A 17,500-nucleotide genomic window follows, 5' to 3' on the forward strand; every position below is an offset into this window, starting at 1 on the left:
TAACCCTTTGGGATGAATGTGAACGCTGACTGCACCCCAGGAACCTTCTCACCTCACCCACATCAGCACCTGATGTTACTAACACACTAATGGTTTAATCAATCTCCACAAATCTCCACAAATCTCGCCAGAAGAGTGGAGCTCATTATAAGAGCAAATGTGATCATGTCACAATGTCTCATGGTCAGGTGTCAACAAACATTTGGTTGTATAGTTTGTGTATTATTTGTATCTGTACAGTAAACTGCAGAATAAATCATGTGAGAATCAGAACTCCAGCTTCTCAGACAGAAGAGAAACGTCCAGCAGACGGAGCGGCTCAGCCTCGGCCTCGGGCTCCTTATCTCCAAAGCCTCTTTAGATAAAATGCCCGAACGAGGTTTCTCACGAATGCTGCTGATGTGAAAGCCAGGGATCTGAGCGGAGTGACGTTCTGAGCGCCAGAGGAACGATAAGCAAGAAAAAAACAAAAAGCATGATTTTAGACTAAATAACTTGTCTGGGTCTTGATTTTCTAAAATAAAGAATAAAACTCCATGATAATGAAGATTAAAACCACTCCGAGTTCAGAGGTGAACATCTCACACACTCCACATAAACACTGTGTTTCACAAACACCTTCAGCTTTTTAATACACTGCTTTCCTTTACACTCAGTCATCATCAGGTGGGCGGGGCTTAACACTCCTTCACTCGGATTGGTGAGTGAGATGTGGAAGACCCGCTACCTGACCAGGAAAACTTCAGGGGATGTTGGAGAGAGTTCTGGATGTTCTGGATGTTGTCCTTCTGTACAGTTCCAGTGTTTATAATGGAAATGAATATTTTCTTTTACTTCCTAATGTTTGTACTTCTTTCCTTAATTCCAGATGTACTTCCTTTCTTCTTTCTTTTCCTTATGTACGGATATCCTCATGTAGGTGCCTTCTTCATTTCTTACATTCATACTCCCTTCCTTTCGTGTACTTCATTCCATACTTTTTCCTTTTATACTTCCTTCTTTATGTATGTGCTGTTTTACTGTCCCTCCATCCCTTCCCTCCTTTCTTCCTTCCTTCCTTTTAATTCCATACTTCCTCCTTTTGTTCCTTCCATATGCATTTTCTTCCTTTATTATGTTTTTATGTCCATACTTCCTTATACATTTCTATCCTTATGTATGTGCTTCCTAAATTCTTACATCCATTTCCATTCCTTCCATATGCATGTCCATCCTTAGGAAAGGAGAAGAACAGCCTTTATTTGTCGTCACAGCACAGTGAAATTCAGAGCTCAGGGTCAGTCACGTTACACCGCTGGAGCACACAAAGGGCTAAGGGCCTTGCTTGAGGGCCCAAGAGATGGTGATACTGAGGCTTGAACCCCTGACCTTCTGATCAGTAACCCTTCCTTACTTCCTTATTAAATTCCAGATGTTCTTCTGCACTTCATGTCTTACTTTAATAGTTAGTAATAATTAGCTTATAAAGTATGCGTGATGTTGAGTTGGTATTTAATGAACATGTTGAACGTCGGTTCTTTAAGCAGCTCAGTAATTATGAATGTCGAGCCATTTCCATTATTCCACAGTTGCATGGACAATACGCCTGCATTTACTGGAGTCTCCACTTCCTGGTCCTGGTCCTGGTCTCCACTTCCTGGTCAGTTAACTCTCTATCAAAAATTTCACCAACCAGTTGGAATGAAGCACTGATAAGCCACGCCCACATATAATATTCAAAACTTGAAATAGATTTATTTCAACACTTACAAAATCTTGACACGTGAAATTGTTACGCGAGTTATACTGGACATGAGTTATATATTTTTTTGAGTAACCTGAACATGGAGCTCGACTCGAACAGCTGTAAAACCCAATTCTAAACACCAGAAACTTTCTTCATCCACAGTGACATCACACCGTTTCCTTTCATCTTCCACCCTAGACAGCAGGAGACGTTTCTAATGAGGTGTTTGTTTCGTTTTTACACTACATTTCATAGCTGGTGGAGATACATCAGGATGGAAACACACACACACACACACACACACACACACACACACACACACACACACACACACCGAGACAGTGAATGGAAACTCAGTAGGTGTGAGAAGAAGAGCAGGAAACAATCCGACAGCGTGCAGGGAAATGACACACTGAAGTGTTGAGGTGTAGTGACCTTCTTCCTGTTGGCTAATCAGCTACTTCCTGCTTCAGGTTCAGCTCTTTCCCAGTGTCCCTGCAGGACGTCTACACTTTTTTTAAAACAGTCTTCAAACCAGAATAAAAAAGACGTGTCACATGTTGAACATAAAAACTCAGAGCAGAGCGTTCACATGCATGCCTGACCCCGGGCCAGGTCAAAGGTCACGACTTCAGATCTGAAAATACGTCATATAGTAAAACTGGTAGGAGAAAATGGGGTTTAGCCAGTGTTCATTTCTTTCTCTCTCTCACACACACACGCACACACACTCTTACTCATGTTCACTCCTACACTCACATACACACACACACACACATTCATACTCATACACACATTCACTTGTATGTACACACACACACAGTCACACACAATCATACACTACAATTACACTGACGTATAAGAGTGGAGGAAGGTGCACACAGGTGGACTGTTCTATGTAGGAGATGAAACCTGAAGGAGATTGGAGACTGTAAGGTGTGTGTGTGTGTGTGTGTGTGTGTGTGTGTGTGTGTGTGTGCTAGACAGCATCGGATGGTGGTCTGTAGGATGGTTTTGGAGGTGAAGAAGAAGAGGAGGAGAGTGAGGACTGAAAGAAGAATAAGATGGTGGAAACTGAAGGAGGAAGAGTGTAGTGTGAGATTCAGGAAGAGAAGAGGAATAAAAGTCAGTAGGAGTAAGACAGAGTACATGTGTGTGAATGAGAGGGAGGGCAGTGGAGGAGTGTGGTTACAGGGAGAAGAGGTGGAGAAGGTGGAGGAGTTCAGGTACCAAAGGGCAAAGTAATGGAGAGTGTGTTAGAGAAGTGAAGAAAGGAGTGCAGGCAGGGTGGAGTGTGGAGAAGAGTGATAGCAGGAGTGATTTGTGATAGAAGAGTATCTGTGAGAGTGAAAGGGAAAGTTTATAGGACTGTGGTGAGACCTGAGATGTTGTATGGATTAGAGACAGTGGCATTGAGTAAAAGACAGGAGGTGGAGCTGGAGGTAGCAGAGCTGAAGATGTTGAGATGTTCGTTGGGAGTGATGATGATGGACAGGATTAGAAATGAGTTTATTAGAGGGACAGCGCATGTAGGACGTTTTGGAGACAAGGTGAGGGAGGTGAGATTGAGATGGTTTGGACATGTGCAGAGGAGGGACATGGGGTATATCAGTAGGAGAATGCTGAGGATGAAGACACCAGGAAGGAGGAAAAGAGGAAGAACAAGGAGGAGGTTTATGGATGTGGTGAGGGAAGACATGCAGGTAGTTGGTGTGAAAGAGGCAGATGTAGAGGACAGGGGTGTGGAGACGGAGGATTCACTGTGACAAACTCTAATGGGAGAAGCCGAAAGAAGATGATACACTACAAATCACACACACCCAATCATATTACTCACACACTCATTGTTCATACACACTCACACACCCAAACATACACACACACCCAATCATATACCCAAACACACACCCACACACCCAAATCATACACACTCATGCACCCACTAATACACACAACTACACACACACACATATACAAGTCATACATGTTTCTAGAAGAGCAGAGTAGTAAAGATAAAAACACATCATGAGGCGTAAATGCAGACAGACGAGTTACACTGGTACACACTTCCCCCTGAGAGAGAGAGAGAGAGACAGAGAGACAGAGAGAGACAGGGAAAGATAGAGATAGAGAAAGAGAGAGAGAGGGAATGAATGAGAAAGGGAACAGACACTCACCTGATCACTCTGGGGGGTGCGCTTTGTCTCGACTCCGGATTGTTCCACATCACCTGCGTGTGATCACAACAACGTTCACATCTTCACACACAACAATAAAATATCAGAAATTATTTACAAAATAAACAATAAAATGAAAATAATCGTGAGGAGAAGAAATTTCTCAGCCCAGGCTTATAAATCACCACGAGTCAAACATCACGTGTGTGTGTGTGTGTGTGTATTATTGTGTGTGTGTGTGTGTGTGTGTGTGTGTGTATGATTGTATGATTTAGTGTGTGTGTGTGTGTGTGTGTGTGTGTGTGTGTGTGTGTGTGTATGTGTGTGTGTATTAGTGTATGATTTGGTGTGCGTGTATTAGTGTGTGTATGTATGTGTGTGTGTGTGTGTATTAGTGTGTATGATTTGGTGTGTGTATATGTGTGTATATGATTGTGTGTGTGTGTGTGTGTGTGTATGTATGTGTGTGTATATGATTGTGTGTATGATTTAGTGTGTGTGTGTGTATTATGTGTATGATTGTGTGTATGATTGTGTGTATGATTTGTGTGTGTATATGTGTGTATATGTGTGTGTATGTGTGTATATATATGATTTAGTGTGTGTGTGTGTGTGTGTGTGTGTGTGTGTGTGTGTGTGTGTGTGTGTGTGTGTGTGTGTGTGTATATATGATTTAGTGTGTGTATGATTTGGTGTGTGTGTATGATTGTGTGTGTGTGTGTGTGTGTGTGTGTGTGTGTGTGTGTATTAGTGTGTGTGTATGATTTGGGGTGTGTGTATTAGTGTGTATGATTGTGTGTGTGTGTGTGTGTATATGATTGTGTGTATGATTTGGTGTGTGTGTGTGTGTGTATGATTGTGTGTGTGTGTGTGTGTGTGTGTATTAGTGTGTGTATGATTGTGTGTGTATTAGTGTGTGTTTGATTGTGTGTGTGTATGATTTGGAGTGTGTGTGTATTTGTGTGTGTGTGTGTGTGTGTGAGAGTGAGATTTGGGGTGTGTGTGTGTGTGTGTGTGTGTGTGTATATATATGATTTAGGGGTGTGTGTATTAGTGTATGTATGATTGGGTGTGTGTGTATGATTTGGAGTGTGTTTGTGTGCATTTGTGTGTGTGTGTGTGTTTGATTTGCTGTGATGGTGAACAGCAGCTCTGAGAGTAGTGCAGGTTTATACCACTAACACGTTATCGTTTCTATGGCAACGGCTCGTTCACGGTGACAAAACAGTTGTGATGTCCTTTAATTAGGTAAAAACTCTGATTTGTGACAAAGTGCTGTGGTGTAAGAGGAATAATCAACACACACACACACACACACACACACACACACATCCTTATTGATATCGCTGTGAGATGCTCTATATGTGAACACTCCAGTGATGATGTTCTCTTTTCCTGCTCAGTTTCTCTTCAGTTTCTCTTGAGGGAAGTTTCAGGAAGTCGTTTCTCTCATTACACTCACATTCCACAGCAAAACTCTCCTTCATCAAACCAGAACCGCAGCTTCAGTCGTTCATCAACTTTATATTAATAATAAACACTCACTTAATTACACACTAACCCCACGAGTCCCCAAACACACCTAACACCCCCACCCCCAAACACACACACACACAATCTGCACATATCATTACTCTATCCATCTTTCACACACTCCATTTTTCTGACTCTCTTTATCCATCCCTATTTCTCCCACTCCTCACTCCAACCCAATCTCACCCTCCATCTCTCTATCCCTCGTTTTGTCCATCCAGAACATCTCTCTCTCTCTCTCTCTCTCTCTCTCTCTCTCTCTCTCTCTCTCCCTCTCTCCCTCCCTCCCTCCTCCCTCCCTCCCTCCCTCCACCTTTATCCTACCCTATTCCTTTCCCTCCCTCTCAGTTTTTTCCCCTTCTCTAGCCATCCACACACTGTCTCTGTGTCTCTGTCTCTCTTTCTCTGTGTCTCTCTCTGTGTCTCTCTCTCTCTCTCTCTGTGTCTCTCTCTCTGTGTCTCTCTCTCTGTGTCTCTCTCTCTGTGTCTCTCTCTCTCTCAGGGTCTTGATGTAAATAAACCCACGCGTTTATGTTTTTTAGTAAAGTCTAGTTAAATGTCTTTAACTCTGAGAAGATAAACGCTTCTCACACAACAAACACGCCGTTACCATGACAACGACGACCACGAATAACAATGATCTATTTACCGTAAATATTTAAGTAAAGGAAATTATCTATTAAATATTAAATATGATTTAAATTCTACATACAAACAGTTACAGAAAACATTGTAGAGTCACAGAATAATATAAATATAATAATTATAATAGAATAATATAAAATAAAATTGTTGTATAAAAAGATAAATGTTTTGTGGAGCGAGTGAAATTTTATTGTATTTTTTTGGAAGGATAATTTTACAGATAAATCACTATAGACAATTATATAATAATCATTAGAAGGATTTTACATAATGGTTTATTTTTGTTATTGGTAAATAAATTAATAAATAATCATCATCACAATAATCATAATTATTAATTTAATTAATTTAAAATATTCCATATAATTAATAATCAATTCATTAATCTGAGAATAATTAATTAATTGATTATTAATTATATGGAATCTAACGAACGAATGAATATGATGTGCGTCAACCTTTTTGTTATAAGTGATGATGATGATGATGATGATGAACACGCTTCACTGAAAATAGAAATAAATAAAGAATAAACAAAAGCTATTGTGTGTGTGTGTGTGTGTGTGTGTGTGTGTGTGTGTGTGTGTGTGTGTGCACAAGTGCGATAACGGCTCTCCGTCTACTTTACGGCCCTGAGCAGGACCTTCTCACAAAGAGCTTTGTTCTAAACAGGCTTTTCAGGAGCTATTCTGAGACACGAGGTCATCGAGACAAACGTGAACGTGGGTGAAGGTAACGTCACCAAGACGTCAGCGTGTGAGCAGATGAACGACCTCAGTGAGTCGCATGGAATAAAAACAAACCAACACAATAAAACATCTCCCTCCTGACCTGGAACTGATATTTAATCTCGTCTCACCTGCTATTTGCTCCTCTTTTGGTTCCTCGACCTCTTCCTCCTTTTTCGCCTGATGTTTCTCCTCATCCAGGGCTCCACTTTCACAAATAACATTCTCCAAAGGTGGTACATCCTGGATTAATCCACTATTCACTTCCACAGAAGAGCAGACATCCATATCTAATCCATTACCACTATCCAAATCCACTGGCTGGTCGAGATCTGAGATCTGAACTAATCCAGGAGTGGGAACGTTCTCTAGATCCAAACCTGAATCATCACCTGAAACCGGAGCATCCAGACTCGTAGTCTCCGTGTGAACTGGAGCTTCAGCTAGACAGCGTTCCACCTCAGTGCTCATGAAGTCCAGTGTGGTCCTGAGGTTCTCCTCACAGGCTTTCTCTTCACACTGGGTGTGATGAGGTGTTTGTCCGATGCTCTCCTCACAGGATGTGACCTCAAGTTGCTCTTCAAGAGCCATTTCTCCACATGTTATCAGCTCATAATTTGGGCCTTCAAGGTCACACTCTGAGGTTGTGACCTCAAAATTGGGATCTTGAGATGTTTCATTTTTTCTCGTCTCACAGCTCATGGACTCAGCTTGTTTGTCTAGAACATTTTCCTGAGATCTGTTACCCTCACAAGATGTTTCTCCGATTGCCTCCTCAGAAGTTGTGATGAGATCATGATTGAACTCAGGAGTTCCTCTAATGCTTTCTTGGAAAGATGTGACCTCATGCTTGAGGTCATGAAGGTCATTTCTGCTTTCATCAAGATGCTTGAAATGGTTGCTTTCTTCATGTCTGTTTATATCAGGATGAGGAACATGAGACGCTTTTCCACTTGTGTCTACTGAGGATGTGATGAGATCATGAGGGAGGTCAAGAGATGTCTCACGACTGCTATCCTCAGAGATCTTGGGTTGTTGGTCTTGAGTGCTTTTCTCTGACGTTTTAGCCTCAGGAAGAGGGTCAGGAGATGTTTCCACAGTTGTCTCCCCAGATGATGCAATGAGCTCATGAGGGACATCAGGAGTTCCACTAATGCTCTCCTCAGAGGTCATGCCCTCAAATTGTTCTATGGTATCTTCCTTAAACTTGTTAACTTCCAAATGAGGGATATGAGGTGTTTCTACAACTGTCTCTGTAGATGTCACAAGTTCAGGCTGTAGGTCTCCAAATGTTTGGTTAATGACCTCAGAATGCAGCTCGGTGATGTTCTTAGAAACTGAAATGGATGGAGATAACGGTTCACAAGGCAGTGATGCAATTTCTGGGTTCTCACCGAGCTGTGAAGGCACCTTCAGCAACTTCTCCTGAACATCAGAATATTCAGGAGGTTGGTCATGTTCAATCACTGCTGTTCCTTCAAGGTTCTCTATTTTAAATACAGAATTACATGGTGGTCCCTCAGCCGATATCTGAGAAGGTTCTGATCTCTCACACTTCTCGACAAACTCTGGTTCCAACTTCATGACCTCCTCTTTGGTCTCCTCCATCTCTATCTCTGTGGAATGTGTAGTGGAGGCTTCTGAATCACCAGCACTCACTGCTTCTCTCTCGATATTCTCTGAGGTTGTGCTGTCAAGATGAAGATTAGGAGGGCTTCCCCTGATGGTCAGTTTGGAGAAAGAACCACACAGAATCATTACAGGAGACTTTTTTGAGATTTCACACAACTCTGGCATCTCCGTTTCCACCTTCTCACCCACCTCCATGGTTGCTCTTGAACCTGCAGCATGGCTAAGTTCCACAGAAGCTGGAAATAGCTCTTCAATGGAATCATTCATTTTGATGAAACCATCGACTGAGAAATACTCACAGGGCGACTCAGGAGGTGTCTGGAATGCTACTGGTTCCCTTTCAAGCTTCGATTCTAAACCACATCCTGCTTCTTCAGACATCAAATCAGGAGAAACTTTTGACCTTTGGTCCAAAGCAAAGAGCAGAGACTGATATGAGCTTCCTGGATCTCCGATCTGGTCCATGGGATCCATGATCGGAAAGTGCTTAATGTCAGGTTGTGGCTCACAATGCTCCTGAGATGGTTCCTTGGTAGGCATTTGAGAAGTTTCATGTTGGATATCGCTTTCCGAACCTGGCAAAAAACATTCCTCAGTCTCAGGAAATAAAGTCTGATGATCCATTTGAGTTTCTCTTATGTGTTCCTCAGCCACAAGGGGAACATCAAGCACTAATCCCTCAGCTGGTTCCTGGTGCTGCATCGGCAAGGTCTTGGCACAGTGGAGAAGGTTCTTTCTGAATGGAAACTAAGCTTGACGGTTCTGAAGTTTGTAGCAGAGCTTCAATTTGGTCTCCTGAAGTCATATCTGGAAGCTGGTGGACATCCGGAGACGGTTTGAGGTGCACATCATGGACCGGCCCTGGAGCCATGGCGAGTCTTTGAGAATCTGAATTCCACTGAGGTCCTGATCCAGTTTTGTGGAGAACGTGACCTCGTTGCCGCTTCCTGTTTCCTGGACCTGGATCTCCGGTGCTTTTTCTGATGCATTAACATCCAAATCTAAGTAAAATTGGGAACGCGTTTTCCCGGTTTCCTTCGTGGAGTCACACTCTCCTTCCCTTTCCTCTGGTAAGTCCCCTCTCGCCTCGTTCTTTTCTTCTTTCTCAGGGAGGAGTCCCTGCGTCTGACCCATCGTGTTGCCAGATTTGACTTTATCCTGCACCTTTGTCTCGGAATCGGCCAGCGTACGAGGCGCCTCCCTGATTTCTCTCGGCTCGCTATCTACTTCCTCCTGCTGCTGCTCTGTACAGGAAACGCCGCTGACAGACGCAAGGTGCTCCGGCTTGCCTACACACACTCCCGCACCCTCTAATCCCAAAGTCCGTGTCTCAGAATTCCCAGAATTAAAGTGGGACGCCTGAGCTTCCACAGAGACCTCCTCCTCCTCTGAACGCGTGCTGCCATTCGTACACCGGCCGCTTTCTGTCTCAGTCTTGACTTCCTGATGTTCGCACGACGACGCTTTCTGGAGGGAGGCGACTTCAGAGGGAGTCACCGCAACAAAATCCCGGCTCAGGATCACGGGCAGGGACTGGAGATGCTTCGGAGATCCTGCCTGAGGAGACACAGAGGGCAGATCCGAGAGGTTAAAAAACACAGAACACGATGGAAAAAAAGAGGAAATTAGAAAGAAAAGATGAAAAATGGAGAGAAAAAAATGAAAGAAAGATCTAATGAAGTTTTTTTTTTATGATTGTTTTTTTAATTTAAAAGTTTACATTTTCTTTAAATTATATATTTATTTATATATTTATTTTTAATTTAATTTGTGAAATTTGTTTTGATAAAATATTTTTAAACAAACATTTTTTTACAAACAATTCCCAATAAATAAAATAAAGCCAAATATTACATTTTATATGCATTAAAATGAATAAAAAACTAATCAATAGTTTAATTGCATTTATGGTGTTAGTAAATCTAAAAGTCGGCGTGTGTGTGTGACGAGTCGGAGTGTTTGGCGAGTGTGTGGCAAGTCGGAGTGTGTGTGTGGCGAGTCGGAGTGTTTGGCGAGTGTGTGACGAGTCGGAATGTGTGTGTGGCGAGTCGGAGCGTGTGTGTGGCGAGTCGGAGTGTGTGATGGAGATTCGAGAGGCAGCTGTGACTCCATGTTTATGTAGGAGGTGGATACACCTACAGTACATGCACTGTTTACCTGTGTGTGTGTGTGTGTGTGTGTGTGTGTGTGTGTGTGTGTGTGTGTGTGTTTCTTTTAATATATTTCCCTTTTTCTTTTGGCAAGCACGATTTGGCAAGAACGTTTACATAAACCTGTGACTGTACAGGATTGATGACTCGGGGCTATTAGATTATTAGATGAGTTTGTTGCTGATTGGTTGAAAACTTTCTTTTTACATTTATGGCATTTGGTAGACGTTTTTATCCAAAGTGACTGAAAACTGAGCAGTTGGGGGTTAAGGGCCTTGCTCAAGGGCCCAACACCAGCACCTTGGTGGCTTTGGGATTTAAACTTGTGACCTTCCGATCCATAGTCCGATGCCTTAATCACTGAGCTCCACCTCCCGTAGCGATACAAATACAACAAACTTTCAGACCTTTTCTTTCTTGCTTGCACTCCCTGAGGGAGGAGTTAATAACAGTGCTTGTTGCTGATTGGTTGAGAATGTACCAGTAAAAACAAAACATCACAAACACAATGTTATGTTTTTATATCTTTCTATTAATATCTTAATTTACTTCTATTTATTTCATCTTTCAGCATTTGCATGTTCTGGTTGCCAAATAATTGGGAAATGTATAGAAAGACGTATCAACACACACACACACACACACACACACACAGGTAAACAGAGTGCATGTACTGTACTCCACCTCCTACATAAACACGGAGTCACAGCTGCCTCTTGATTCTCCATCACACACTCCGACTCGCCACACACACACTCCGACTCGCCACACACACACTCCGACTCGCCACACACACACTCCGACTCGCCACACACACACTCCGACTCGCCACACACACACTCCGACTCGCCACACACACTACTTAAAAAGTCTCGGTGGTGTAAGGTACAGGTGATTACCTTGCTGTGGTGGTGAGAGCGGGCGTAGCGCCGCAGCTCCTCCACGTCTCGTTTAAGGTCTGAAGCGTCTCCGTCTGCCTCGTTCTCTACCGTCAGCGTGAAAGTGTTGAGCCTCGGGTGGTGCAGGAATGCTCGGCCTGCTGGGTAACACCGCCTGGGTGCTTTCGTTTCGAGGTGCGGTGAATTCTCAATCCTAACACACACACACACACACACACACACACACACACACACACACACACACACACACAGGACGCCCATGTGAATCAGAGGCACCACACCTTCAACACCTACATAGAACCACACCCTCTCTTTCTCATTTTCTCTCATAACACACTGAGCTATCAATCACAGCACATTCAACACACACACACACACACACACACACACACCTGGAGAGAGCGACAGAGTGTATAATAAGGTGTCTCTCTTTTATATACCTATGCTCCTGTGAACCTGACAACATGCGTGTGCATGTGTGTGTATGTGTATGTGTTGTAACATGTTATCCAGACGTGCATCCCATGTGTGAATACTGTAGAAAACCGGTTTCAGCACAATACATGGAAATAAACACTTCTGCTAAATGAGTAGAAAATAAAAGAAATGTAAAATAAAAACAGAAAGAAGCAGAAGAAAAACACATCCTGCCATTCGGCCTCATTTAAATCACATTTATTTAATTTTATTTACTTTTATTAAATTATAAATACATTAAATATTGATATACATATTCTAATCTAAATAACGGACAATTGTTATTATTAATATTAAGTCATACCACACTTTCTACTATTTTAAAGCTTCACCTTAATTACATATATTTATTTATTTTTATTTATTTATTTATTTATTTATTTATTTATTTATATAATAATACCTTGATGCCATTTTTTAAATCTTTAACAAATGTATATATACACAATCCCAAAGCCAAGAAAGTTAAAACATTTTGTAAGTGTAAATAAAAACAGAAAGCAATGATCTGCACATCTTTACACCCACATTTTATTTTCCCAATAAAATAATTTTTCATATGTACAATTTTAAGCAAAACATAAGGCCATTTTGAAGTTAAGTCTGGAAAAATGTATTGTTATTAAAATTAAGCAGCTGGAGGAAATCTTTTTAAAACTAGCTTAAATGGCAATGGGGCGGTAACATGAATGGGTATAAAAATAAGAGAATCTTAGATAAACAGAGCAAAAGAATCTGGAGAAACCAGTCAGGGAAAATCAATACTGGATGCATCATCGGGTCCTCAGGGGCCAGTGATTTAAATCCTCTGGTCCACAGGTCATTTAAAATGTACTGAGGTAAAAAGGAAAACTGTTCTGTTGTCAGACGAATCAAAGTTTTTATTTCTATTTGAAAACCATGAAAACCATGTCTTCCAGACTAAAGAGGAGCGGGACCATCTGGCTTGTTATCAGCTCTGATATTATGGGAGAGCATTAGTGTCTGTGGAATGGGCAGCTTGTACATTTTGAAAGACTTTATCAATGCTGAACGATTTAAACAGGTTTTAGAGAAACAAATGCTTTCATCCAGAAAACGGCTTTTTCAGGAAAGGCCTTGTATATTTGAACAATGCTAACTGCATACTGCATCTATTGCAATAGCATGACTTCGTAGAAGAAGATTCCAGGTGCTGAACTGACCTGCTGCAGTTTAGACCTTTCACCATTTAAAAACCATCAATGATTAAGGAAACAAAAAACACAACAAAGAACACCCAGAACTGTTGAGCAGCTAGAATACTGTATCAGACACATATGGGACAATATTTCTCTCCTGAAACCTCAGAGACTGGTCTCCTCAGTTCCCACATGTATACAGAGAGAAGACATGATGCTACACAGTGGGAAACACGGCCCTGAAAAAAACCTTTTGAGACGTGTTCAAGCCAAAATCAAAATTACCTTATTTATTCTTTCAAATAGTTCATTTGCTCAGTTTCAACATTTGGATTTGCAAATCATTATTCTGTTTATATTTACATTTACACAGCATCCCAACTTTTTTGGAATTTGCGTTTTAAAGAGAATGCATCACTTTTACTTATTTAATTATTTACTTATTTATTTGCTTATTTAGAAAAGCTGATGATTATCAGTAACTGTCAATAAAATAAAATCCCATGCATATCCGGGGTATGATTATGCTTTGAGGGAAGTAGGACACTCCCAAAACCCAAATAACTTCCTGTCTCATGTCTTTTTTACCCCAAAAGTGTTGCCTCTGTGCAACCTGACAAATTAGTGCTATCGCTAATCTTTACACTTCACCAGGTCTGTGCAGGAAAAGGCTCGCGTTAGCAACAGGCTGAGTCAAGAAGACCTTTTTAACTAACATCAAAATTAGTCACTGCCATGGCAACAAAGTCACACACACACAAACAAAAAAAACCACTGAGTCAGACACACGTACTAAAGCACAGAGCAAAATGAGCACACACACACACACACACACACACACACACACACACACACACACACACACAGTTGAACATAAATACACACACACACAGTTGAACATAAACACACACACACCCTTGAAACCTCACACAAATAACTGAAATAACCGATAAATGTGTTACTGAAACCTCTCTCAGTTACAAAGCACCTCACACACACACACACACACACATATATACACACACACACACACACGCATCCTTCTATGATGGGCAGGAAGACAGAACTGCCACGGTAATGCAGAGACATTTTTAGCCACTGGTGCTGCAGGAACATACAATAGTTTGCATGTATACACCAATACACACACACACACACACACACACACACTTACTTTTAAACAATAAACCAACTTCCTCTCACAAATGACCAAAAAGATAAGGCTAATGGATATGAACTAGCTAGACTTTACTCTATCTGGCCAGTGTGTGTGTGTGTGTGTGTGTGTGTGTGCGCATACTCACTCTGAGAGCAGGTGTTGTAGCTGTGTGTGTCCTCTGCTCTGTGCCAGTCGGGCAGGTGTGTATCCATTTTTGTTGGCAAGTTGCAGAGCGTCTCGTCCTCCAGGCTGCTGCAGGAGGAACAGAGCGACTTTCCGGAGACCTCGACGAGCCGCAAAGTGCAGCAGCGTCTCCTGAGGACAGAAATCTAACCAGGAAAAAAAAACAACAACCTTAAATAGGAAAGAATTCAAATACCACAAGTTTATAACATTCATCAGGTCTGAGAAACTAAACAACATAATACTGTTATTATTAATAAATAATAATAATAATTTGTTTCACACGTTATAACCAGAAAGTTAGGAAGTCAAGATTCTACTGCAGAAACGTCAACACCGTATTCACGCAGTAAAAAGAATATTCAAGAACCCAGGACCTTTATTTAGGAACTTTTGTCAAAACACTGTCCAACTTTTTGTCTGGAACGCAGAAAAACATTAGCAATCCAGGAACTTTCAACATGAGGACCGAGAGATTTATTTCAGTAGGTTAAAAACTGAAGAAACTTTTTTTCAAAACTTCAAAACATTTTCAACAACTGCTGATTTAGGAATTAAGGACCTTTCCAGGAACCTTTGAGATGCAAAGAGTCAAAAAGAATTGTTAAAACAACTTGTTAAAATTGTCTTACAAGAACATTTTGTTCTTTTCTTAAAGCAGAACCTACAGAACCAGAATCCGACTCTTCCTGGATACAACGAAAACTTTTTAGTTACAACAAAAATTTATACAAAAAAGTAAATTTCTAGAAACCTGAGGCCAAGTTTAGTTCCCGCTGCACAGTTCAAGTATCATTTTCAGTTCCTGTATCAAAGTCTAGATCTTTCTGCAGGATCAAGTTGAACTAAACATTAAAGAATGGTATAAGCATAAATGTTAAGGCCTGTCAGAGTGCTGGACATTCACTAACATCTTCATTTATAAAACACAAACAATGCAAGAACTTTTCCAATAACCTTTGAGCTTTTCTAGGAACTCTTCCAGCTCTGTGGAGTTCTGGATAGAACTTCAATTTTGTTCCTCAACAAGTTCCAAAACCATGATAGAAAAAGCACGCACACACACACACACACACACAGCTACAGTTACACTAACATCCCTACAACTTCCACGTTACTACTAGTTAGCATTAGCTAAGGTCCGGGATACTACAGCTCTTGGGAATAGCCTCGGTGCGAGTCGTTACCTTCTCCCTGAAATCCCCACGCCGTGAAAACAGCTGGCATAAAACCCACACCAACACGCCTGATAACACTGAGACTCTGCATGTTAAGCCCCTCCCACTCACCCTCTGAACATCACAGCTCCACCAATCAGAAAGAAGAAAGCAGTGGTGGCTTCGAGCAGAGCCTCTGTAACCCTGGCAAGGGTCGCACAAATAAATCATTTACGCATGACGAAAGAGAAATGTTTATTTTAGAACGAATGAAATAAAAGGACAGTTTGTTCTCAAAACGAGACAACATCAGACTGCTGCAGCAGTGAGACATTACTGAGAGACAGACAGGTCAATAAAACTGGGAATGAAAAAGACAGTTGGGGAGACAAACAGCCAGACTATCAGACAGACGGCTGGGTGAACAGGGAAAAAAATTCATGGGAACAAACAACTGGACAGATGGAGACAGTTATGTGGATACACAGACAAACATTTGGGCAGAGAGACGTGTGAATAGACAGACAGCTGTGCAGACGTCTAGACAAACAGACGGACAGCCAGACAGACAGCTATATAAAGTGGCAGACAGACAGTTGGACTGACAAACAGCCAGACGAATAGACAGATAATAAACTGCAATTATAAACAGCAGTCAGACAGATAGACAGGCAGACATCAAAAACAGCTGATGAACCAGCCAGCCAGACAGGGTTCGACAGACAGACAGACAGACAGACAAGTGGATAGTCAGACAGATAGACTAGATAACTAGATTAACAGTCAGAAAGACAGATTGATGGCTGGCCAGACAAAGATATAGAGTCAGACAGACAGACAGACACCTGGATAGATATCCAGACAAACAACTAGACATTAGACAGACAGATTGAAAGTCAGTAATTTAGACAGACACCTGGGTGGACAGACAGACACTTAGATAGGGCAGTTAGACAGACAGAGAAGTGTATAGACAGCCAGACAGTTAGACAAACAAGCAGAAAGAGACAAGTATACAGACCTTATACAGACAGACAGAAAAGCTGGATAGATGGTCAGACAGACAGATAAACTAAATAGACAGACAGACAGAAAAGCAGCAACACAGAGAAAGTAAACAGAAATTATACCGACAGTTCAGATATGCTAATATGCCACACAGGAGAAGCAGACAGACAGATAGGAAGTTTAGCATACAAACACACAGAGACAAACAACTTCCTGTTGCATATTATAACAATCTTATTGTTTACAGATCAAAATAACGCAGAAGTCCACAGAACTTTTCGTCTGGTAAAGATCGAGTTGATATATTTATAAAAGCACTTCAGTGTAATAAAGCAGGAACACCGTGTTCATCTGAAACATAAAACATCACCACACTCTGCCACCTAGTGGCTCAAATCTGAAAACACCCCAAACCCATTCCCAAAGCCATTCCCAAACCAACTCGTTCTCAAACTCGTGTGTGTGTGTGTGTGTGTGCGCAGTTGTGTAAAGCTGTGCCAGTCTGTTTGTGTGTGTGTGTGGCTGTACAGGAGTGTGAGGTTGTGTAAAGCTGTGCCGGTTTGTGTGTGTGTGTGTGTGTGTGTGTGTGTGTGTGTGTGTGTGTGTGCACCTATGCCAGAGTGTGTGTTGATGTCAGGGCTCAGTACGCTCCACCCCGGTGGTAGTCGGAGATGCTTTAGTGCTAGCGTTAGCGTCTGGTCGAGCCTCTTGGTTTCTTGTAGCGGAAGGTGTGTGTCAGTGAGCAGCAGCACCCCCTCCAGGCCATCCCTGTGCGTCGCTGCACTCAGCAGGAAGTGAGCCATGTCCAGAGCCAGGTCATGGACAAACTGAAAACGCTCCTCAGCCACAGAGTCGACGGAACCACC

The 17,500-nt window shown here is 41.9% G+C and overlaps 2 protein-coding genes across 9 annotated transcripts in view; both read right to left on the reverse strand.

Moving 5' to 3' along the window:
- akap13 (A-kinase anchoring protein 13) overlaps positions 1-9,143 on the reverse strand; it is a 36,634-nt gene extending 27,491 nt beyond the window's left edge. For all 8 annotated transcript variants that reach the window (XM_046849309.1, XM_046849311.1, XM_046849310.1 and 5 more), the window contains exons 1-2: positions 6,941-9,143; positions 3,904-3,956 (exon numbers count right to left, since the gene is read on the reverse strand). In XM_046849309.1, the coding sequence (XP_046705265.1) occupies positions 3,904-3,956; positions 6,941-9,143 (2,256 nt within the window). The remainder of the gene's footprint in view (positions 1-3,903; positions 3,957-6,940) is intronic.
- Positions 9,144-9,242: 99 nt separating this feature from the next.
- si:dkey-172h23.2 (uncharacterized protein LOC393772 homolog) overlaps positions 9,243-17,500 on the reverse strand; it is a 21,470-nt gene continuing 13,212 nt past the window's right edge. The window contains exons 4-7 of the mRNA XM_046849321.1: positions 17,245-17,500; positions 14,432-14,615; positions 11,491-11,683; positions 9,243-9,998 (exon numbers count right to left, since the gene is read on the reverse strand). The exon at positions 17,245-17,500 is cut by the window's right edge and continues 50 nt beyond it. Coding sequence (XP_046705277.1) covers positions 9,243-9,998; positions 11,491-11,683; positions 14,432-14,615; positions 17,245-17,500 — 1,389 coding nt within the window. The remainder of the gene's footprint in view (positions 9,999-11,490; positions 11,684-14,431; positions 14,616-17,244) is intronic.

This window comes from Silurus meridionalis, chromosome 5, assembly GCF_014805685.1.
Source record: "Silurus meridionalis isolate SWU-2019-XX chromosome 5, ASM1480568v1, whole genome shotgun sequence".
Taxonomy (NCBI): Eukaryota; Metazoa; Chordata; class Actinopteri; order Siluriformes; family Siluridae; genus Silurus; species Silurus meridionalis.